The 25,189-nt window shown below is 42.8% G+C and overlaps 2 protein-coding genes across 5 annotated transcripts in view; one reads left to right on the top strand and one right to left on the bottom strand.

Moving 5' to 3' along the window:
- The window catches only part of TTC8 (tetratricopeptide repeat domain 8), a 485,821-nt gene that overhangs the window by 205,052 nt on the left and 255,580 nt on the right, over nucleotides 1–25,189 (bottom strand). The gene's annotated exons all lie outside the window — the stretch shown is intronic.
- The window catches only part of EFCAB11 (EF-hand calcium binding domain 11), a 37,593-nt gene that overhangs the window by 9,479 nt on the left and 2,925 nt on the right, over nucleotides 1–25,189 (top strand). Inside the window, exons 3-5 of the mRNA XM_075280670.1 lie at nucleotides 793–835; nucleotides 1,079–1,180; nucleotides 2,389–2,479. Of these exons, the coding sequence (XP_075136771.1) occupies nucleotides 793–835; nucleotides 1,079–1,180; nucleotides 2,389–2,479 (236 nt within the window). The remainder of the gene's footprint in view (nucleotides 1–792; nucleotides 836–1,078; nucleotides 1,181–2,388; nucleotides 2,480–25,189) is intronic.

The raw sequence follows: 25,189 nt of genomic DNA, 5'->3' as shown, positions 1-25,189 counted from the left end.
GCAAATTTCCAAAATTTGGCTTGGTCATTAAGGTCTAAAATAGGCTGGTCACTAAGGGGTTAAAGTAGTTGTTCAGTTCACATTTTTAGTATTACTGAGCATATAAACACCAGTACTTATTTCTTCCCATACCTCTGTTTCCAGCGGCAGTAATTCCATTGCCTATTATGCAGGTCCCGTGCTCTTTGTGAGAAGGGTTTGCTGCACAGGCCTCAGTGGTCTCCTCTTCACAAACTGCACGTCATGTGCCATTTGTGATTGGCTACAGCAGCACCCTAGCATAAACGGGACATAAACTGTCACTGGTGTCGTCAGCAGGGATATGGTTTACAGACCAATGGAGTGGCTGCCACTAGAAATTGAGGCACAGGGTGAGGTGAGTACTGGTTTATGTTTATATGCCCAGGAGAAGTGCTGTTAAAACATAAAAAATATTAATTGGACAACAGCATTACTTAAATCTTTCGATGAACAGGATGAAATCTGCATTAAACCTTCAGCAATTCATCAAAAAGTCTATATGTCATTTTCTACAGATTTTCACCATATTTATGTCCAGTGTAGATCTGTGCATCAACAATGCGCTGCTTCCTGGTAAACTGGAAACTTTTATAATTCGAGATTCATCTTTGGACTTAAATAAACATCTTGTATTTAATATTTTATGAGTTGCTCAACTTTTTCTGTTTAGATGTGCTGTTTTCTACTGCTTTGCTAAATTATTGTAAAAGGATGTGTACTGACCACTATCTTGTCGCTCCATCTAATACTTGACTATATTTAATCTTCCAGATTGAAGTGGACACAATGGTGCCAGGCCTGACAAAGACTGGAGGTAAGTGTGAAAAAATACAAGTAGGTTAAAATGAGATATTCTGGCATGCTATGATAAAAGGAGAACCTCGTCTGAAGTAGTGAAATCCCTACTTATTCTGCACTGACCACACTGCTTACAAGTAGAGCAGTTGGACGTGGACAGGTTGCTGCAATGTGATTGACATGTCTGCTCTAAGGTCCTGCTGCACAGTCCTCTGCAGGACTACACACAAGAGTGTAATGTCTACTTCTTATCCCTTAGAAGTGAAACCTGATGAATTTGTGAAGCTGATGACCCTCAAGAGAAGTGCTCAGCTGAGCTTTGGAGATCAAAGACAAATCTTTTCAGTTTTTGATACTCATTGTGAGTATTTATTGTCTACCTATATGCATATAGTCACAAATAGAAATGACTATACTCTTTAATTAAAATAAAAAGATTTATTTTATTTTAAAGGGATCCTATTAGAGATGAGCGAATAGTATTCGATTGAATACTACTATTCGATCAAATACTTGTATCGGTCGAATACCATGCAGAAAAATTCCATTGAATTCAATTCAAAAACCTCCTCTTGCTCCTCGTCCTGCTACTTCCTGAACTTGGAGGATCCAATGTGTCGAACTTTGGTTTCCATTGAAACTGGAACAAAATTCCCGTTTTTCCCATAGACTATAATGGTATTCGATCGAATACTACTCGCTCATCTCTAGATCCTATCACTCAGACATGATTTTTTTCTAAGTACCACGCCGGAATAGCCTTAAGAAAGGCTATTCGTCTTCTACCTTTCGTCGTCTTCTGCGCACCGCCGTTTGCGTACAATCCCGGTTCTTGTCGGTATGCTAATGATCTCTCTTGCAGGACTGGGGGCGTCCCCAATGCTGCAAGAGAACTCTTTCCAGCGCCGCCTCCTCTTCTTCAGCAGCGTCATCTTCAGCATCTTCTTCCGGCGGTGGCTTGTAAATTCTAAGGCTTGGGCCTTGGGCAGAGCAGACTGCGCATGCCCACAGGCCATGAGAAAATGGCCGCTTGCACAGTATTGGATGTGGCCATTTTCTCATGGCCTATGGGCATGCGCCGTCTGCTCTGCCCCAGGTCTAGAGGTAAGAAGACACCGCCGGAAGAAGAGGCTGAAGAAGAGGAGGCGGCGCTAGAGAGAGCTGCCCCCAGTGCTGCAAGAGAGCTCATTAGCATACCGACAAGAACCGGGATTGTAGGCGAAAGGCGGCATGGAGAAGACTATGAAAGGTAGGAGACGAATAGCCTTTCTTAAGGCTGTTCCGACGTGGTACTTAGAAAAAATCATGTCTGAGTGATAGGATCCCTTTAAATAACTTTTTTGTTTGTGCCAGCTATCTGTTGTTCTGGTCTATCAGAGAATCAGATAATGAATAGGCAGACTGCTAAAATGGCAGTTATGGAGCCTGAGGAACCCTCTGCGGGGCTTCTTTGACTTCCATTTTCAGTCATGCAATCCTGAGTGATACACCAGTCTCTTATATGTCAATGTGGTAATATTATTTGATGGTTTCAGATGGATCCTTTATACTGTCTGTTTTTCTCAATAGGTCGTGGATTTTTAAACTTGGATGATTTTAGACGCGCATTTAAACGTGTGGCTCCACATTTACCTGACCAGACCATCATCGAGGCTTTCAGGTGAGGTTTTTGTCCTGTCTCCTCTGCCCTCTGCTTCCTGGATTTCAGCCTAGGCCAGTAGCATACCCCTGAGATGAGTGGTGTGGTTTTTTTTAATTGCAGATTTACATACAGAGATAATAGAGGCTCTGATCAAACACTGTTCTAACTTTTATCAATAGATGAGAGAGATGGTCTGAAACCTAGACAATGAGTATACACACTGAGGACACATATTTAGCTGTATCTGAATGGAGCAAGATAAAGCAATGTATTGGCTAAAATCGTTCGGTTAGCTTAAAGAGGACCTGTCATGAGAATGAAAAATGATTTTTGTAGCACTCAGAATGTGGGCGTCATACAGATCATGTAGTTTGTTTTGTATTCATTTTGTTTTCATTTTGTTTCTGCGCGCAACCAAAGATATCACCTTCGTAGTAATTTTTGTACCCAGCTTTCTCCATTGGGCATCGACATCTGGGCGGTATTATGTTTGCCATTGAGGCAGTAACCTGTGCTATGGAGCTGTTTCTTCCCTGCATGCTCTGTGGACGGTCATTTTTAAGCCCTCCTATTATCTCATGGCAATGTCCGACTAGCTTGGCCAAGTGTCATCTAGCAAGATCTCACTGATGCATCTTTTTTTGAGATGGGTCTGCTCTGCAGTGATCCTTCCAGAGATGACGATTGACCAAGCCCTTCTGATGTTGCAGTAAGTTGATAGGGCAGCATCACATAGCTCAGAAAAGAACCCTCCACAGAGCTGTACAGTTTACCACCCCAATGGAGAACATAATACTGCCTAGTTACAGAGGTCATCACAACAATAGAGAAAGCTGGCTAACTTACATACTGGATGTTAATTTACTACATAGGTGATATATCTGGTCTGTGGGGGTTGCAGAAACAAAATTTTAAAACCGCTTAATTTGTATGAAGCGCACATATTGTGTATATGCTAAAATTTCATTTTTAATTCTAATGATAGATCCTTTTTAATTTACAAGCTTAAATATGATCCCGGAAATGGGAATGTCCTGTAAGGCTGTGTTGACGAGCCAATGGCATGCATACCAGACAGGGAACGCAGAGCCCTCTTAGTTGGCACGCGCGCCATCGCCATGATCTCGTACAGGATTCCCCATTAGTGAGCAATCACTGCTTTCAGCTGTATGTACAAATGCACATACAGCCCATTGCGGAGTGGCTAATACTGTTTGTGGCCCCACTGTGGAGAGTATAATACTGTTTGGAGGCCCACTGTAGAGCATATAATATTGTGTGGGGGCCCGCTGTGGAGCGTATAATACTGTGTGGGAGCCACTGTGGAGCATATAATACTGTGTGGGGGGCCTACTGTGGATCGTATAATACTGTGTGGGAGCCACTGTGGAGCATATACTATTGTGTGGGAGCCACTGTGGAGCATATACTATTGTGTGGGAGCCACTGTGAAGCATATAATACTGTGTGGGGGCCCACTGTGGAGCATATACTATTGTGTGGGAGCCACTGTGAAGCATATAATACTGTGTGGGGGCCTACTGTGGAGCGTATAATACTGTGTGGGAGCCACTGTGGGCTTATAATACTGTGTGGGAGCCACTGTGGAGCATATACTATGGTGTGGGAGCCACTGTGAAGCATATAATACTGTGTGGGGGCCCACTGTGGAGCATATAATACTGTGTTTGGGGACCACTGTGGAGCTTATAATACTGTGTGGGGGCCCACTGTGGAGCATATAATACTGTTTGGGGGCCACTGTGAAGCATATAATACTGTGTGGGGGCCCACTGTGGAGCATATAATACTGTGTTTGGGGACCACTCTGGAGCATATAATACTGTGTGGGGGCCCACTGTGGAGCATATAATACAGTTTGGGGGCCACTGTGGAGCGCATTGTACTGTGTGGGGGCCTTTCACTATTTATATCACATAGTATCTGTTTTATAGCAGACGTGATGTTATTGGCTGTAATAACATTACACGGTCACTATAAATCAGATCCTGGTTAATTTAAGGTTAAATTGCCGTAGTAGGTTTTGGGTTGCAGTTTGGGCACTAGGTCTCTAAAAGGTTTGCCATCACTGCTGAGAGGTGTCAAGACTATTTCTTACCACAGAATTTCAGACTATTAGGTCTGTTTTCTCAGGGTAATGATATGTCATACTTTAGTGCTCTTGGTGTGGCCACAACAGTAGAGTTCAGTAGAACAGTGGGGAGTCCAGTTGTTCTGCTCATACAACAGATAATAAATTGTTACTGTACTTTAGTCCTTTATAACTGATCTTAGGGCCATTCTTGTTTCCTTTTTTCTATAATGCAGATAATCTTCAGCAAAAATATTTAACATATTGGAGAGTAAGATTTATAGTATATATTTACCAGTGAAATTTCTGATATGGTTTACAAAAAAAACACAAAAAATGTGGAAAAAGACTTTGTGAAAACCACTTGCTTTGTTTAGTACACCACTTAGTGTACCACAAGGTTCATATGTTTGACTTTAATAGTCGCTGCATAAGGATTGATGCCAAATCGCATCATTGTGGCCCCCATTTTTACAGATACCTGATAGACTTGAGTCTGGTGAGTGAGCCATGAAAACAACTAAATATAAGACTTCTATTTTTTTGACGGACCTTTCACATGGACATGTGAGTTAGCCTGTAGGAATTCATTCACCATAGCGCAGCCATCACATGGCTATTTTACATGTTTGTATGACTAGAGCCTTAGGGTATATTCGTTCGGCGGAATTTGGCCTGAATTTAAGATGGATTCTACCTCAAAATTAACTTTTTTAATTCTTTCTTAAACCAGCCTCCATTGATTTCAAATGTAGTTTTAATTGAAAACCAGATTTTTACAACGTATATGAAAGAAGAGAATAACAAGAGTAGTAAAAGCCAGAACAATGAGAACCACAGTTTGACATCGCCCATTTCAGGGAGCAAGTCAGAGATGCTACAACCATCAAATACATGGTGAGAAATTTCAACAATAGCACCATATATTTTAGCGAGAAAGAGAAAGGACCACTCAGGGAGAACTGGGAAGTAGAATAAGAAGCCCCCATTGATTTCAATGGGATGCAGACACTGTTTTTGCCTCTAGCTGATATTTTCGGCTAGCAGAAAAAATAAGCGTATCCTCAATCTTCAGTCAGATTCCATCTGATGACTCCCACTGAAGTGAATGAGAGGTAGAAAAATACAGCATGGCAGGTGCACAATTTGTAAATTTCGCCACTGAATGCTCTGTGGAATTTGGTCAAGCGGAAAAATGAATCTTTACATTTCTGATGCTTAATTTTTCAGCTGGGAAAAATGCCACCATGTTAACGTATCTAGATGAACCTAGAGGAAGTTTAGAGGAACAGTTATCTATAGTAAAGAAATAAAGCACTGAAACCTAATCATGTACATTAGGAAAAAGTTCAAAACCATTTCTGCTGTGATTCACTTTAAGAGTCACATTACCCTAAAACACATTTTATATCCATAAGTCCAGGTCTAAATGGGTTGTTCAGTTTGAGCCTGATCACGAGAAGGTCTAAGAATCCATTGTTTGATAGAAAATTCTGCTGCCAAAGGTTAATTTGCGCTGCATAGAACAAATTACACGTATACCACTCTCTTCTCTGGCTAACAAGGCAGAGGACGTCCGCCCCCTTCTTATTACCTGTATATGCTGTGTTAGAGGGAACAAAAAATATAAATGTGTAATATTTTTGTAATGGTGAAGCAATATTTCCTATCTGCCCAGGCTCCGAGTATATAACCGCTTCACTGACAATGAGAATAGCATTTAGGGTTGATTTATAGAATAAGATAGAGTCGCCTCCATTATATGCAGTGACATCTGCAGCGACAAGCTCTTTTTAACATTCCAGTCTCTCCTCTCCCGTTTATCACTTCTAACTTGCAGCTGAAATTCCAGCCAGCCGATTATACCAGTTGCTGTGGAATTATGAACCCAGACAGACAACACAGGAGGTGGTCAGAAACGTTTAGAACCCAAGTGCACACCATTACAAACCTCCTGTATTATAAAAATAACCCTGAGGTAATTCCAGCATCTGCAATCGAGCCCCAGAGAAGCGGCCAAATCCGAACAGACACGTCCCATCCAGCCAGCCCATAGAATGCAGGACATAATAAACGCGACTTGCCAAACTGAAAATGGCGCTTTTTATTGCACGTTGATTAGCATGCTCGGAAGGCAGCGTGCCCTGCATTTTATTGCACCATTATTGCCTACTATTATCTCCTCTTGGTCCATCCCGGCAGCTCCTGCACCGCGTTAGATAAACACGGGGGTCAGATGCCAGGTGCGCCTCCAATTATTTCACTTCATTGTCCGCTAATAACGACCTCATTGTTTTGTGCTGCTCTGCTGTAATTAGAAGCAGAAGCCAAACGACGCGCGGCTTACGACAATAGAGGCGCGCTGATACCGCGCTCCCTCTGCAAGTTAGATTTATGAACCTGTACTACAGAGCGGAATGAATCTCCTGCGTTCATCTCCCAGCGCCGGTTACCTTGGTAACCACATACACAGAGCAGCATCGTTTCACCTCTGGTGATTCCGTCAGACGATTTTCTTTTTTCCTTTGTTGCTCCAGCTTAAGCAGCTGTCTTCCCAGCCTTTCATCACCAGACAATTAATCATTGGCGCGGGTTTTTCTCTTCTCCATGCGTCTTCCTCATGCAACATTTATAAATGTCTTTTTTGCGCTGCAGAAAAAAATAAAATAAATAAAGAGCAATGACTGAGTAACCAGCTGCCATTTACAGCATATCTGTCCTTGAATCCCAGGTAGGTGCAGCCATTTTATGCAATAATATAACTTTTCTCAGATGGCTGAGGCATTACCGAGGTGCAAGGCATTGTGTCTTTTTTAGAGCAGCAGTGCAAGACCTCGCTGTTACATGTATAAACAGCATGAAGAGGCTTCTATTTTATCTATATTCACAGTACAATTTGTCATAAATCTTTTTTTTTTTTTTTTTTTTATTTAATCATGAAGCTTTGACACCTGACAACAATTGCACTGTACTGTTAGGTGGGCAGTGTCAGACAGGAACAGGAAAAGAGTGTGATTCAGAGCTCCAGTCAAAGACAGCTTTGTCTGCTCCTGCCTGACGCCACTCTTGTGACAGTACAGAGCCTAAATAGCATATGAGGCACCAAAACAGCACCTATTTCTCAGGAACTGTGGGGGTTGGAGAAAAAAATCCAACTGTAGCAGATTCAGTGAAGCATCGCACTTTAAATAATACAAAAAGCTGGACTTCGAGGAAGTGGTGAATGGTTAGAGCCTGGGAAAGCTGGGTGACAACCCCTATAGTGAATGGAATGGTAGCTTTGTTTATTTAATTCTCTGTCACTTATATAGTGCCATCATATTCTTCGATGTTATACAAAAATTGAGATTGCTCACATCAAAATCCTGTGGAGCTCTCTTTTCCTACTAGCATAAAGCAGATAACAATAAGTACTGTATATACTCGAGTATAAGCCAAAAATTTATTTTTTTTTGACCAACCACAATATCAATGTATAGAATCTTCCATAAAATAGTGGGAAAAAAAGAAGCTTTAAAAAAAATAGAAGTTCTAAATCCCTCCTTTCTCTAGAATACATACAAAAGTAGAAAATTACTGTGAAACACATACACATTAGGTATCCCTGTGTCTGAAAGTGCCCGGTCTACTGAATATAGGGGATCTGCAGTGCTCCTGTTCCGTCGGGAAGGGGTTAATAGGAGCACTGCAGATACCCTATATTCAGACAGGCTGAATTCCAAGTGGAGGGAAAAAAAATCCCAGTCCTCAAAGCTCAGGGAAGGGGCAGACAGACAACCAAAACACCCCCTCCCCTTCCCCAGCACCCAGCAACTACTGCACCCAAAAACTCCGACCATTTTAATTTTTGAAATTTTCCAGTAGCTGCTGCATTTCCCCCCTCTCGGCTTATGCTCGAGTCAATAAGTTTTCCCAGTTTTTTGTGGTAAATTTAGGGGCCTCGGCTTATTTTCGGTTCGGCTTATACTCGAGTATATACAGTAGTAATTAAAAATAAGTTTTTGAGAGATCTGCTGATAAGTTCAGTATAATTTTTAGTGATGACCTTGATAGATGAGTATTTCTGTTGTCGCAGTCTATAACAGTCCTCCATCTGGTGCAAGATTTCTGTCCAATGCTTCCATGTGGCCAGTGGCCCTGCATTGTGACCGTGCCAGCCATACATACTATGAGGGATCTGATTAGGTTGAATACCGTGACCCTATAGGTTAGGAAGCAATTAAATTTTTGCCTGCTGGGTAAAGATGAGGAGCTCATCTGTCAGGATAGATTAATACACACTTGGAGGGAAGGATTGCTATCCCAGATAAAGTCCTCACTTTTCCTTCACTGCATGTCTCGCTGATTTGCCCCAGTTGTACCTGACCAGTGTCAACTGACATACTGTAGAGATGCGCTTCGGCTCAGTATATGCAAATGATCTAAGTCCACACAGTTCCTCTGCTGCTACTATCAGTCACGCTTTACTTTTTCATGTACCTCCAGCCTGTTATTGAGCGAAGAAAATTAGATGTCCCTCAAGAAACCCTGCCGTCTCTGTTTGATAAAAACACAGTTTGCTCTTTTCACAAATAAAACTGCAGCCTGCTGCCCATGTTATGGCTGTGACCTTCCTCACGATTTTGTCATTGATGCTGCAAATGATCCACTGTTGTCACAGCTTGTAGTAAATAGATGGAAAGGGGTGCAGCAGACATGTTATATTATATTTTCATGTCTTGTGGTGTTGTGTTATATGATGGTATGTGCTGATATATAATGTGGTCGTATTTCTATGACATTTAAAGGATATTTTCGTGTGGCAAAGTGATGGCATATCTCTAAGATATGCCTTTTGTGGGAGCCCAACCTCTAGGCCCCTTAATTCTAAGGATTAGTAGTGGTTAGGGTTGAGCGATCGGGATTGGAAAAGATCGGATTTCGATCAGCAATCGAGTAAATTTCACGATCGCGATCGAAATTCCGACCCGATCTTTTCCAGCGGGATCGAGATCGGAGGTTATCTCAAGATCGGCTCAACCCTAAAAGTGACTTTTCCCATAGAGAAGCATTGACTAGGGTTGAGGATCGGGTTCGGAAAAGATTGGATTCCGATCGGCGATCAAGCAAATTTCACGATCAGGATCGAGATCGGCTGGAAAATGATTGGAAATCGGATTTTAAAATCGATTTTGAAATCTCAAGATCGGCTCAACCCTAGTAGTGGTCCCAAAGTCCGAACTTCCATTAACCAGAAAGTGATGGTATAAGGCATCACTTTCTAAAATGGGAATACCTTGTTAATATTATTACTATAATATAATACCACATGATGTCATAAAATAAATTATAACCACATAATATAAAACATTGTAGCATATCACTACATGATATAAGAATATAAGAGAAGATGTCTACTGTAATCATGTGTTATATTATTTCACATTTTATCACATTCTGTTACATTACTATACTGTACACAGGTCTTTAGGCCAACTTACTAAAGGAGTTGTGTACAACTTTACCACTGATGATTATTAGAGATGAGTGAGTACTGTTCAGTTTCCTGTGTAAGGAAGATGATGTGAGCTGTAGCTGCTTGGATAGATCACTGCTTACCAAGCCAATCACAGTCAGTGGCAGGATTCGGACCCTCTGCCAATCTGATATTCATGCCCTATCCTAAGGATAATCATTAGAGATGAGCGAGTACTGTTCGGATCAGCCGATCCGAACAGCACGCTCCATAGAAATGAATGGATGCACCTGGTACTTCCGCTTTGACGGCGGCCGGCCGCTTAACCCCCCGCGTGCCGGCTACGTCCATTCATTTCTATGCAAGCGTGCTGTTCGGATCGGCTGATCCGAACAGTACTCGCTCATCTCTAATGATTATCCTTAGGATAGGGCATGAATATCAGATTGGCAGAGGGTCCGAATCCTGCCACTGACTGATTGGCTTGGTAAGCAGTGATCTATCCAACCAGCTACATCTCACATCATCTTCCTTACACAGGAAACTGAAAATGCGTTTGGTTACATACCTTGATATCTACACATGAGGGTGAGCAGAACATTCTCAGACTATTGTATAGGAGACAACATGGCTGAAGAACTATTAATTAGGGAATATGAAAACCTTCCAAATTACAGTGGGGAAACTTTAGTACTAACCAAATCATCACCTTAGTCTGTTTCTGTAATAGTTGTAGCTGTTATGGGAAGAGGCAATGACTTCATTGTTAGATTAGAAGATTGTAATACATTGAATGCAGGTGATGGTTGGAATGGCCCCGGTATACCGCTGGTGTACATTGTCGCTGGCAATCACACTGTTTGTTTTTTTCACTTTCCTTCTTTTCTGCACAGCGTTGAGAAAAGATCCCCCCTCCCCCAGCAGGGATCATCGAATCATCAACTGCTAACGTGTGAAGCAATAAACGGCAACACTTCATATTCTCAGCTTTCTGACAACCAAACAAAATATGATTCTCAAAGAAAAAAATCTCCGCCATATGGCTCGAAATGTGTCAGCGGATGGACTGCGCAAAGCCTCCCAGGCACAATCTCTCACGTGCTGAGTATGTGCAGCAAGCAAAATCTGCATCTTGCTGAGAGAAGGAAACTTTCCCAGATAGTTAGATATTGCATCAGAGGAGAGGCAATAGCAAACCGATTGTAAACTTAAATGATATCTGAAATTGGCCATAGATGTAGAAGATTTACCTGCAATATACACTCCTCAAAACTGAAATTGCAGCACCAAAAAGGACAAGTCGTAAGGTTACACCTATCAAGAAGGTAGCGTATGTTGCAATGATCTGCAAATGTTCAAACTTTCAAGCACCTTGCTCCAATCTGTGGGGTAGGAGGGGCATAAAAGGAAGATTGAAAGAAATTTTTTTTTTAAACCACATGGAATCTCAAAAATTGTATCAAGTGGTATGGGGTAACTGTACAATGCCTCCTGTTCATCAATTTGACAGTTATTGGCTCTTGTTGAAAAACTGAGGACAGTATCCTTAAATCGAAACCCTTCGTTTATTACTCTGGCAGATCGCTATGCATTTAGGCCGAGATGTCAGCACTGTTCAATGTTGCATGTCCTGGTGGTTGGAAGACCGACGACGAACTGAAATGACAGAAGCAAACCTCTGCTTGGATGGATTGACTCCTTGGAAGAATGGTTCATAGTGATCCATTCTGTACTGCGAGTGAAATTGGTCCTCACATCGCAAACCTATGGTGGCAAATAGTGCTGACACAAACAATCATAAGAAATTTGCTCAACATTGGCTTATAAGCCATATATCCAACTACAGGCGTATAATTGATTTCACAGCTATCATGGGGCACAGCAAGATAGTAATGGAGGTCTATGTTCTTCATCGATGAGTCCTTTTTTTTCTCAGATTCAATGATTTTTTAAAAAGGAAACTTCACAAGGGAAAAAGGCACCGATCCTACTCCCAGGATTATGGTGTGGGGTGGCGTAATGTATGGTAGCTGTAGTCTATAGGTATACAAACAACCCCATGTTATGTTGATTTGGTTGTGGAACCAGGTGGAGTGACATTTTACAGTTATTTCATAATAGAGCGCTGTAATATAAAGTATAAGGACTTAGTGACAATCATTCATTGGTGCATGTTTCCACGAAAACAGCAAGTTCCACAGTTTGAACAGTTTACCTACTTTTAACTACTTGTTCTGACTATCTTGTATGTTTTCCAGCAGCAAAAGTGTTAAGTTCCTGTTGATTAGGAGCCATTCTCCCTTCTGATTTATAATTGGCCCCTGGGAGAGAAGTCAATTACTTAATGTGTGTGCGGCTTCTAAAGGCTGCATTGTCAAGCAGTCTTATCCATACCAGATACAGCGCCTCTTGTATTCAGTAACAGAGAAACAAACAAAATGAGCTGTGTAATTAATCTGACTTGCTGAACACTGGGAAACAATGCAGTCTAGTGGAGCGATAGCCGGCAGGAGATTCCCCACAGGAGTCACTGAATGCAACTGATGTAGCTGTCCTCCTGGTCACATCTGGACATGTGGGAAAAGTGCAGTGTTACATCACCAGGATTTACATATTTCCTCCCTGGCACCTCAAGGATTGATCTGTCCAACATTCCTACAAATTGAGATAAAATGTCATTGTTCTTACTTGGAGCCATCTTCTGCTCATTATTGGATTTGCCATTTGGGATGTGTCGTCCGGTTCAAGTCAGGTCTTGAAATTGCTGCCATGCTAGATCTGCCTTGGTCATCTGTAGGAGCTGCTACTGTGAAGTGTGCCCCGCCAGGAGCAACAGACACTCAGCTATTCAGTGGTGGCAACATAATGGCACAGAACAAGGTCACCAGTCACCATACATGACACACAATAGCAGTGTGCCTTGGAGAAAAGTGTTCACCCGCATTGTGTAAACTGTAAGTCACACTGGTACAGCTGTAAAGCTTCTTGACTTAGGGTTTTTACACCTGAGAAAAGCAATTGAACATGACTCTGAGGTCCCCATGCTCAATGCCATTGTCAGGTGAAGAGGTATTAAGTCACCAGCAGAGGAGTTTGGAGCAATGGGAAAGTGGTCACTGTGCAGAGTGACTATCGCTTCTTCTGAATGAGTCTGGGCTTAAGAGTTGAATGCTTTTTTTTTTTTTTTTTTTTTTTTTTTATAAATACCTTGAGCCACATGTAGAAGAATTATGGTCTTCATGATTTGGGCTTCTTCGCTCCCTCTACAATGATGTTTTGGAGTTTTGAAGGCTTTTTACTTCTGGCAATAATTTAGACATAGTTCATTTCCTGTTTCAGCAGAGAGTGAATGGCCCCTGAAAATTGGTTTGCTGTGTTAAATTTAGCAAGATTTTCCTAGACCTCCATCAAATGCCTGACTATGTGAACCAGGCTTTATCCCCCAACATCCGTATCCAACCACAGTTCTGTTTTTGTGATTGACAGAGCAGAAGACATTTGCTGCTACTGCTTTAGCTGACAGAGGATTGCTCTGACTGGTACATTGTGACAAAACCTTACATTTAGAGTACATTATGATAATACATTTTTATTTATATAGTGCCTTTAAAGTGTTATAAGGCTACCCACCAAATTGCTTGGGCATACAGGGCTACACTTGCATAAAAGCATCATGAGTTAGTTTGCTGAAAGTATTATACTAGGAAATGTTATAGGCTTGCTTGAAGAGATGTGTTTTTAGGCTGTGTTTGAAACGGTGGAAGTTGGGAGTTCCTCTGATTGTCTGGGGTAGCGCATTCCAGAGTACTGGAGCAACTCAGGAGAAGTCTTGGAGACAGGAGTGGGAATTTCAGATTATAGAGGGTGTTGATCTCGGATAACTGGCTTAATGGGGGGACGTGTAGAATTGGGGATGGCAGTGATGAGATTAAATTGAAAAAGGCATGTTCTTATTTAATGACCAAGAGCAGAGATTAAAAAAAAAAAAAAAACTATGAAAAAAGCCTCAGAACCCCTAAAAAACAAACAAACCAAGACTGTTATTTTTCTGGGCTGCAGCTTTATGAAAATGGACAGAAATTCTTGAAGCTTTTGTGACTTGAGCTGAAGATCCTGCATACTGACTGTGACCATCTGTGTTTGATTCGATCTGCTCTCGAGACATTTAACTAAGACAATAAATAAATGAATGTACAGCAGATGTCTCTCCGTGGCTGACCAATCTCAGACACACTGACAAACCTGAACATCATCACACATCTATTCCACCTGTGCCCTGCAAAATGCCCCATGCAGTTGGTACGTCCTGGGCAATTGCTTGTGTTACATTACATTAGGATGGATGAGCCCTGCAGGATACAGTGACTGTGCCCAGTTCAAAAGATCGACCAGCTTGTCATCCTCTTCATTTAGTGTAGTATTTGATCATTAAAGTAGAATATTGCATCCCACTAAAATCAAAACTAGATGCCCATTTCTTTGGAGCTATAATGGTGGTCATTTTGGTTGTCTTACAGAAACAGTATATGCATGCAAATTAAATTCTTCAGTCACTATTGGCCATAGGGGTTCTTTGTTGCCTACCATGTTTCAGTTCTTTATTTTTACTGCTCTGGTTATGTTAGTGTCAGTGTTTACCGTAGTTCTGGCTTTCTCTTCATGAACCAGGAAAATGAAGGTAGGATAGTTCTGTAGGGCATTAAATTATAAATGGACAGAAACAAAGTATTGGCAACAAAATGCAGATTTTTATTTCTAAGTTCTTTTTCATCACTACTCCATGCTTTATTTATGGGGGCTCCTAGAAAAGAGCTCCCATATCAAGGTCGTATCATGTCCACATCCAGTTTGAGGAGCATAACCCAGTAGTTGACCACCCCTTCCTTAATATTTAGGAATTTCCAGTTATGTTTCCTCGGCCTTGCCAGCATGTTGGGCTCAGATCTTCAGGATCACACTTCTTAGAGGATTAAATGATTAGCCTCTCTGGCCCATTATCTCCAGCATATAATCACTTTAAGATGCTTCTAGACACTTACCTGCTAAAGTGCTTTGAAATGATTTGATCCCCACTTACAGGACCGTGTACAGAGCAGCATTATGTGGATGGCACTTGTGCACCTGTTCCCTACATTCGGGGCTTCTTTCTACTGCCTTTTTTTTTTCCTGAAGAACTGGAGAGATACTTCAACATGTAATTGTTCTCCACAGTGGTTTACCAGGGGATTGCAGTGTTTAACAAGAGTATTGTCATGAGATAGGCAGATAAATGCAATGTTCGTGTGAATGGAGCTGGCTTGTGCTGCAGGTACAGATAGAGGGAATGGTATACACTATCCAGTCAGCCGTTTATATCACAGACAATAATGATAACACACAAGAAATCATCTGAACCGTACTCAAGCATTTGTTTATACCTGTATACAGATGTAGCCTTCTTTAGTTTGTTCATGACTTACATGTTGACTTATCTTTAGCACATCTCCTACACAATGTATAGCACTGTGATTTGTATTTGTGCAGAGGCCAAAAGCTGTGGTCTCTTTATCCAGCTGATCAGTGGGGGTCCTGGATGTATGGCCATCACCATTGATATATTGATCACCTGTCCTAAAGAGAGGTCATCAGTATTTAAGCCCCAGATAACTTGAATCGGATAACATGCTGCAATGTGACACAACAAAAGCCAAGAAAACAATTGAAAAAAGTCAAGTTAAATATGTTGCGGCTGCTTAACTCATTAAGGGTAAGTTCACAGAGTTTTTTTTTATGCAAGCAAATTCACTGACTACAAAGCAGTGCATAGTTTAGACTTTTTCTCATGTTCAATATATTCTCCTGGAAAATTACTGCTGCGTATGTCAAATATGTTCATAGACCCACATTATACTGGTGGCGTTCAAAATTGTGTCCTTTTTGGCCTTCATTGGGCCAGTATATTTGGTATAACTGTTTTTTCTCATGGGAGCCTGTGGGCAACGTTATTTAGCTAATCCTACGCTCATTTGAGAAGCAGATGCAATTGTTTCTAATCTACATTGCTGTGTGACATAAACATCCTAGATACTGATACTGGGGAGAGTTTTGGGCAGCTACCAATGTTTCTCAATGTTTTCAAGCGAAGTACCTTCTAGTGATAAAAAGCTAGAACCAAGTGCCTCAAAAAAAGTGATCTATTATAAATGACTTACCGGTATAACCTGTAAGGTTAACCTCTGTGCCTTTATATGTAATAATATTGTCCCTACATGTAATATAATAATGTTCATGTGTAATATAATGTCCTCCAGTAATAGTATAATGGCCATCACATTGTCTCTACTTGTAATATAATGGTCCACATGGTGCCCCCACATATATCCAGTGATATCTATACTACATCCTGCACTTCATGCAGATGCCCATAAGGCGTCACTTCCATCAGCGCACTGTCGGCTTTCTAGCGGTATATAAAACCGAATGTGCCCTCTTTAAAGAGGACCTTTCACCATCTCGACCACTTCTAGTTCTTATCATCTGCTAATTGCCAGTCCTCCACTAATTGCATCACAGTTGGAATTTTCTCACCCCCACCATTCCTGAGGAACAATTCCTGAGGATGTGCTATTTCAGTTGTGCAATGTCAGGTGGGCGGTGTCAGGCTGAGAGTTGTGATTCAGAGCTCCAATCAGATACAGCCAGTGTCAGAGCTCAGAATCATACTCCTTGTCTGCTTCTGTCTGACACCGCCCACTAGACAGTACTGAGACTAAATAGTATATCACAGAGCCAAACTAACAGCATTGATTGCTCAGGAATGGCGTGGGCTAGAGATACAATTGCAACTGTGCCAGAATCAGTGGAAGGGCATCTGGTAATTGGTGTAAAGAGCTGCATTTTTTGGAGGTGGTGAAAAGTCCTCCTATAAGTTCATTTCATTGACCTTTTAGGCTAGAAAGGCTACCCTTATAGATCTTTTGGAACATGATATATAGTTTTAAGTAGCCATGCACATAAAAATATGTGATAAAGAACTGTGATATAAATTTAATGAATTTGTATTTATTTCATTGAAAAAAACTGAATAAATATGGATCCATAGTATTGGATATGCAGTTGGATTTCAGCTGCCCTATCCTTTTGGTCTCGGAGAGAGGCAGACATGATATTTGTCAGTTAAACAAGCTAGCTGATTTATATAACCAGCTTAAGATTCACTGCTGTGTGGAAAGAAAACTGTGTATAGCACTGCCAGCAATATGGGAAGAAACTAACATGAGTGGTGCTCAGAGAGGATACAAACATGGCCATGTGATGCTGGAGTGTGTCAGTTGACACAATTCATTAGAGATCCCCCATAGACTGGAATTAAATGCATCAACTCATTACCAAGTACAGACGTTTTCATTAAAGACAACATCTGACCACGAAAACACGTGGCGCCACTCATCATTCAGTGCCGCCGCTCATATTATAAAGAAGAATCAAACGATCACAACAAGCTTAGAGAATTAATACAAAGTCTCCACGGCTGGACAGCCGGCTCGCTTCCTTGTGTTTACAATATTTGGAAACACATTTGGCAAAATAATTTCACGCTGAAAAATGAACATTTATCGCAGGAGATGAACATTAGAGGCAACGGCGCCCGCGACACTTAATCTGTTTTACTTCATTTCAGAATTGTTGTGGGGAAAAATAGCAAACTCTCGTCTCTGCGATACTTTCTGGAAAAACAGATTAATTTTTAATCCGTCTCAAGGGAATTGATTCTAACAAAATACATTACGCTGATAGTGTTCTTGTAGTTAAGCGAACGCCCGGCGTCCTGAGTGTCCTAATTATTAGCAGTTTCCAGCAGACTCGCGTTTCTGCCTCTTCTGCGCTGGGCTTTTCTGGTTCTATATAAATATAGTTTGATCACTGCATAGTGCAAAGTTCTGCAACGTTTTGTTTATTCTTCACCTTTTTCAAGATTACTGCTTGCTGTCAGTGAATGTAAATTGTGCAGAAGTTTTAACCTGTCGACACCCAATACTTCTCATTATTAGGATATGTTCTTATGGCGGACTTTGGTAGTGAATGTGAGGCCAATTAGCCACCTAAGGAAAGGACCCAAGATATCACCCTCCCTGGCCACCAGGAAAAAACTGCATTTCTCTGACAAGCCCCTTTAAAGGGGTTGTCCCATCACAAGGATCCTATCTATACTGCTTGTTAATGTGGATGTAAGACTTTTCCTAAATACATTGCTTCAGCAAAACTGCTTTGTTTGTCCATTATATCACTTTATTCATTTCTCTGTTGACACATCCCTTGACTTATCTGGTCATAAGTCAAGTGATGTATCTGCTGCTCGGAGGGAGGAGGGGCTAAGTGCAAGGGAGCGAGCCTGGAAGGGGGGGGGTAGTTTGTACTTTGGGGGAAGGGGCCGTCAATACAGACCCGGCATCCGCTGTAATAGAGAGGCAGATGCCGGGTAGTGTTAGCCTGCGACATCGCTACGCTACTCCCCTGCATGAAGCCAGCAGGAGCGATGCTGCTATTCCGCTCCTCGCCCCCCCCCCCCCCCCCCCCCCCCTCCGATATAGCAGCATCGCTCCTGCCGCTGCTGGCTTCATGCAGGGCAGGAGCGTAGCGATGTTGCAGGCACCCGTGTCGGCGTCTAACACTCCCCAGCATCCGCCTCTCTATTACAGCGGATGCCGGATCTGTATTGCATTGTGAAGGCTCTAGATCTGACTGGTCTCACCATCTATGAGCGCGCACGCAGGGACAGCGGCATCTCGCCGCTGGCTTTGCATATGTAACCCCACCCACCAATGACGCAACAAAGCAGGAAGAAAGAAGAATTTACAGCAGCGAAGAGTGGTGAGTATGTGATGTGGGAATACCCCTTTAAGGGTCTGGCACAGTTGTATATACTTGTAGTTAATCCTATCAGAGCTAAACAGAATAATGTATTTTACCTGTACTGATACATTGTAACAAATTATCCGGAGAGAAATATTTACTGATGCATTTAGGTCCCAGACGATTGTCTAGACTGAAGTGATTTTCAGCCTTTGCAAAAACATGTTTCAAGGCACTGACATCAACCAAATGTGATTGAAAATGCTAAAAATAATGTAATTCTGTTTGATAAAAAGCCAACATTGATACAGTGTAGCAGATATTCAGCACCGTTGGTGTGAATTTCAGTCCCTGAATGTAAATACAACTGTTTCCATGTATCTTGAAAATGGTGAAGAATATTAGAAAGGTTCATTATACGGGTATTAGACTGAACCACTCCCTCCCATTGTGAATACTATGCAGATTTAATCACTTGTCACGTGTTCACATGTTATTAACCAAGTTAAAAGAAGCAAAGCAGAAGCGGCCGTCTCCCTATTATTTGAGAAAACAGCAAGGATTTTATTAATGGCCAGTAATGGAAACATGAGAATGGCCATTGTGATCAATCTACTGTGTGTGGCTGTATGTAATAATGTGAAGTAATGACTGCAGCGACTGGAATATTATGGCACTGAATGGAGCTCTTGCAGTATTAAACACACGTAGTCGGTAATGATGGGCCAGGACATTTCTATAGTTATATAGATGGATGTTGCTTTGTAAACTCCGATGCCTTATCATGTACAGTTATAGTCTAGCTGGTGAATGTAACAATCATTCTTTATTTCTTCTTGTGCTAATGAGATGGTTCCATAAGGAAAGCGAAGCAAGTTGTATTGACTTTATCTATCAGCATTCTCAGTTTGTTCAGTGTCTCCATGAAGCTTATCCTGGTGATTTTCGAAGTACTGTCATCTGATGTAGTGCAAGATACATCAGATGATGCACGTCTGATGCTCTCTGTAAGATAGGTGAGAAGCATAGCTGTACTTTACCTACATAGATCTGACTAGCCCACACTAGAAACAGGGGATCTTCCTCAGGCCAGTTTCAGACAAGTTCAGTCTGTAAAACATGGATTGTACACTCACCGGCCACTTTATTAGGTACACCATGCTAGTAACGGGTTGGACCCCCTTTTGCCTTCAGAACTGCCTCAATTCTTCGTGGCATAGATTCAACAAGGTGCTGGAAGCATTCCTCAGAGATTTTGGTCCATATTGACATGATGGCATCACACAGTTGCCACAGATTTGTCGGCTGCACATCCATGATGCGAATCTCCCGTTCCACCACATCCCAAAGATGCTCTATTGGATTGAGATCTGGTGACTGTGGAGGCCATTGGAGTACAGTGAACTCATTGTCATGTTCAAGAAACCAGTCTGAGATGATTCCAGCTTTATGACATGGCGCATTATCCTGCTGAAAGTAGCCATCAGATGTTGGGTACATTGTGGTCATAAAGGGATGGACATGGTCAGCAACAATACTCAGGTAGGCTTTGGCGTTGCAACGGTGCTCAATTGGTACCAAGGGGCCCAAAGAGTGCCAAGAAAATATTCCCCACACCATGACACCACCACCAGCCTGAACCATTGATACAAGGCAGGATGGATCCATGCTTTCATGTTGTTGACGCCAAATTCTGACCCTACCATCCGAATGTCACAGCAGAAATCAAGACTCATCAGACCAGGCGACGTTTTTCAAATCTTCAATTGTCCAATTTCGATGAGCTTGTGCAAATTGTAGCCTCAGTTTCCTGTTCTTAGCTGAAAGGAGTGGCACCCAGTGTGGTCTTCTGCTGCTGTAGCCCATCTGCCTCAAAGTTCGACGTACTGTGCGTTCAGAGATGCTCTTCTGGCTACCTTGGTTGTAACGGGTGGCTATTTAAGTCACTGTTGCCTTTCTATCAGCTCGAACCAGTCTGGCCATTCTCCTCTGACCTCTGGCATCAACAACGCATTTCCGCCCACAGAACTGCCGCTCACTGGATGTTTTTTCTTTTTCGGACCATTCTCTGTAAACCCTAGAGATGGTTGTGCGTGAAAATCCCAGTAGATCAGCAGTTTCTGAAATACTCAGACCAGCCCTTCTGGCACCAACAACCATGCCACGTTCAAAGGCACTCAAATCACCTTTCTTCCCCATACTGATGCTCGGTTTGAACTGCAGGAGATTGTCTTGACCATGTCTACATGCCTAAATGCACTGAGTTGCCGCCATGTGATTGGCTGATTAGAAATTAAGTGTTAACGAGCAGTTGGACAGGTGTACCTAATAAAGTGGCCGGTGAGTGTATATTGACTGTCTCAGCATCATAGTCATCTGTGTCTCACTGTAGCCCTACTGTCCTTTTCCTTGATTGTACTTGTAGTGTAGCACAATCGTCTATGGTTGGGTAGTGACTCACAGCATCATACATTGCATTGATGCTGTGATACCATGTCCCTGAATAGTCAAGGAAATATAGCCAACATACTGTCCTTAAAGGTGTTGTCCAGGATAAACTGATAATTATCCTCTAAACTAAACTCCTTCCCCCACCTAACTTCTAATTTACTTCAATTAAAAAATATGTATAATTACCCATATCCCTGGAGTGGTCATGTGACTGCTCCAGAGACACTTTCTGATGATCTGGTGACGTTCTGTTTCACTGCTTCCGAAATGGAATGTCACCATCACACTTCCCCCTCCCCTATCCCCTTCAATACTTAACAACCCTTTCTGTGTTTGAGGAATGAGTCCTCCCCCACTTCCTAGCTTAGCCAGGAAGATGGGGAGAATGGGAGGGGCTAGTAATGGGTGGGATCGCTAGTCAGTGAGGGTGGGAGGGGTTATGTTAGTGAGACGGAAGGTTTTGTAATGGTGTGAGAGAGGAGGGGGGGCTGAGTGAAAGGGAGTTAGTGCAGCAGCTACACAGGAAGTTGCACAGCAGGAAGGTAACAGCATGTAAATAAACACAGAGGATGCAGCAGCAGCAACCAGAGACACCCAGAAATCACTCCAATAACTGCTAAAGGTTTATTAACCCATCACTAGCACTAACACACCTTGATTTAAAAAATAAAAATTTCTGCCCGGAAAACCCCTTTGATTTTTAGACTGAATGCAGCAGTCTGACACTGGCTTAAATGCACATGGCCACTGCGCCCACGTGATTTGCCAGCAAAATCATGAAACTATGGGCCACTATACATCATAGTCATGGTTTGGCAGATGAACTGTACAGTCTTATCCTGTCCTGCAAGACAGACTCTGAGCATGTCAAGTGAACTGAACTTTGCTCACCATACAAAAGTGGATCTGATTTGTGGCAGTCTGAAACTGTATCCTAAAACTCAGAATGGAGTTAAGCTACTGCTTGAATTTGCTATAGCATGACTTCCAGCAGAATTTCTTTTTATGGGCCCAGTGTATACTTTTCCTGAACTGCAAATATATGGTAGATACATACAGGTACCTACTACATTCTAGCATGCAGGCATGACACAGTAAAAGAGTAATTTATGAGCACAGTCAGGATAGCTACTTGCTTACTGTGAATAATATCACATCTGTCACCACAGAACAACCAGAAGTACATACAAATGCATAGAGGACTTTTTCTTATATTATAAGCTGTGAGATGTGTAGAGTGTCCAGTTCAGTTTGTTGATGTTTGTAAGACTTCGAGGAGAATAAACCCCTCCAATCTGCATTCACTGTGTGACGAGAGAAAAACCCCTCCACACTTTCCTCACTGTCTTTCTGTCTTGCTGCTAGGGTATTTCTTTCTTGGTAACACAGGAGTCAACTGCAAATTAGCTAGAACGGAGACCCCTAGTGGCAGGAACTTTAAAGAGGATTTCCAAGCAAAAAAAAACAAAAAACATTTTTAATTAGAGTGCATAAGGCTAGTTTCACATCTACAACAGGCTCTCTATTGTTTGGATCTGCTGGGTAACCTCAACAATGGAGACCTGGACTGATGTTTTAGCAGTTACACATGGACACTGGACCCCATTGACTATAATGAGTACCGTTAGGTGTCCGCTGTTTCAGAACTGAAACCAACAGAGAGAAAATTGCAGGATTTTTCTCTTCTCCGATTTTCAGCGGTTTCTGCTATGGACACTCTAGCACAGATGTGAACTTGCATGATATTTTGAATGTATCAATAAATATGGGGCAGGTTTTTGGATATATTTTTTTCCCAGTCTTATATTACACTAGCAGGAGGACCCGGCTTCGCACGGGTATATTTCATATTTTGTTTGTGTAGTGGCCCCATAACAATTGTCCAGTTTTGAATTGGTGTATTTTGCATATTGTATGTGTGTGTGTCCATAAGCTTCATGTGATCATGTGTATCTCATTTCGGATATTACTGACAAACCAGGGTTCGGTTGTTATGGAGATCTGAAGTGAAGCTATATCGCACTTATCTAATTGTTTGGCATGTGGAACTGTGTGCAGACATGCATGTTTAATCCTGCAGCATGTGGAACTGTGTATAGACGCACGTATGTAATCCTCCGGCATGTGGAACTGTGTGAAGATGCGTGTATGTAATCCTGCAGCGTGTGGAACTGTGTGCATTAGCATGCATCCAATCCTCCAGCGTGTGGTATTGTGTACAGTGGCGCGTATGTAATCCTGCGGTGTGTGGAACTGTGTGCAGACGTGCAATTCTAATTGTCTGACGTGTGGTATTGTGTTAAGACGTGTATATAATCCTCCAGTTTGTGGTACTGTGTGCAGACGTGCGTATCTAATCCTCTGGCGTGTGATACTGTGTGCTGACCTGTGTATTTAATCCTCTGGCGTGTGGTACTTTGTGCAGATGCGCGTATCTAATCCTCTGCCATGTGAAACTGTGTGCAGACGCGCGTATCTAACACTTTGGCATGTGGAACTGTGTATAGATGCACGTATCTAATCCTGCAGTGTGTGTAACTGTGTACATTGGCGCCTATGGAATCCTACAGCGTGTGGTATTGTGTGCAGTGGCGTTTATGTAATCCTGCGGCATGTGGAACTGTGTGCAGATGCGTGTATGGAATCCTCTGGCGTGTGGAACTGTGTGCAGACGCACGTATGGAATCCTACGGCATGTGGTACTGTGTGCAGACGTGCGTATCTAATCCTGTGGTGTGTGGAACTGTGTGCATATGCGCATATCCAAGCCCCCAGCGTGTGGTACTGTGCATTTGCGCGTATCCAATCTTCCGGCATGTGGTATTGTGTGCAGTGGTGCACATCTAATCCTGCGGCATGTGAAACTTTGTGCAGACTTGCGTAGCTAATCCTCTGGTGTGTGAAACTGTGTGCAGACTTGCGTATGTAATCCTCTGGCATGTGTAATTGTGTTAAGACGTGTGTATCTAATCCTCCGGCTTGTGGTACTGTGTGCAGACGTGCGTATCTAATCTTCCGGTGTGTGGTACTGTGTGCAAACGCGCCTATCTAATCCTTTGGCATGTGGAACTGTGTGTAGATGTGCGTATCTAATACTATGGCGTGTGTAACTGTGCATTGGCTCGTATCCAATCCTACGGCATGTGGTACTGTGTGCAGTGGTGTATATCTAATCCTTCTGGCTTGTGGAACTGTGTGCAGACACGCATATTTAATCTTCTGGTGTGTGGAACTTTGTGCAGATGTGCATATGTAATCCGTCGGTGTGTGGTACTGTGTGCAGACACGCGTATGTAATCTTTCGGCACGTGGTACTTTGTGCAGATACGTGTATCTAACTCGTGGCCCCTGGCCCGCATGGCTCCGGTCCACCCAAGCCCCTGTAGTGCTGCTTCCTCCTCCCATGCGCACTTCCAATCCCTACCCCCGCGGCATCCCTGGTAAGGGGGCCCTGGGCACCCCTCTGGCTCCCCAGACCACTCGCGGCCCCCTCGCCTCCTGCGCGACCCCCTGGGCCCCCAAAGTCCTATACCGTGGGCCCCGACTCCAAACACTACAGTCCCCCGTGGTTACTCACACAGCCGATCCTCTTGCCCTGCCACAGCGAGGGAGGCCGCGTGTCCGCTTCACTCCGCAGCTGTGGGTATGCACCATTGTGTCCGGAGCGCAGGCTGTGCACACCCGAGTGGTTCGTCCTGCACCGCACAGCCAGCCTGCATGTCAGTGTCGCGCCGGAGCGGCGAGCCGCCGCCATGTTTTCCAGGGATGATGTCATCTTAGGTCCTGCAGCGTAGCAGGACCATACGTTCTCCGGTAGCGGTCGTGATGTCGGGGGATGGAGTGGCCTATTAAGTAGCCTATGTTTCCTTCCCGGTCCCCATACAGGTATGTGTGCAAT

Source organism: Leptodactylus fuscus, chromosome 7, assembly GCF_031893055.1.
Source record: "Leptodactylus fuscus isolate aLepFus1 chromosome 7, aLepFus1.hap2, whole genome shotgun sequence".
NCBI classification, from domain to species: domain Eukaryota; kingdom Metazoa; phylum Chordata; class Amphibia; order Anura; family Leptodactylidae; genus Leptodactylus; species Leptodactylus fuscus.
The sequence above is the reverse complement of the archived record's forward strand: the minus strand, read 5'-3'. Positions and strand labels throughout refer to the sequence as shown.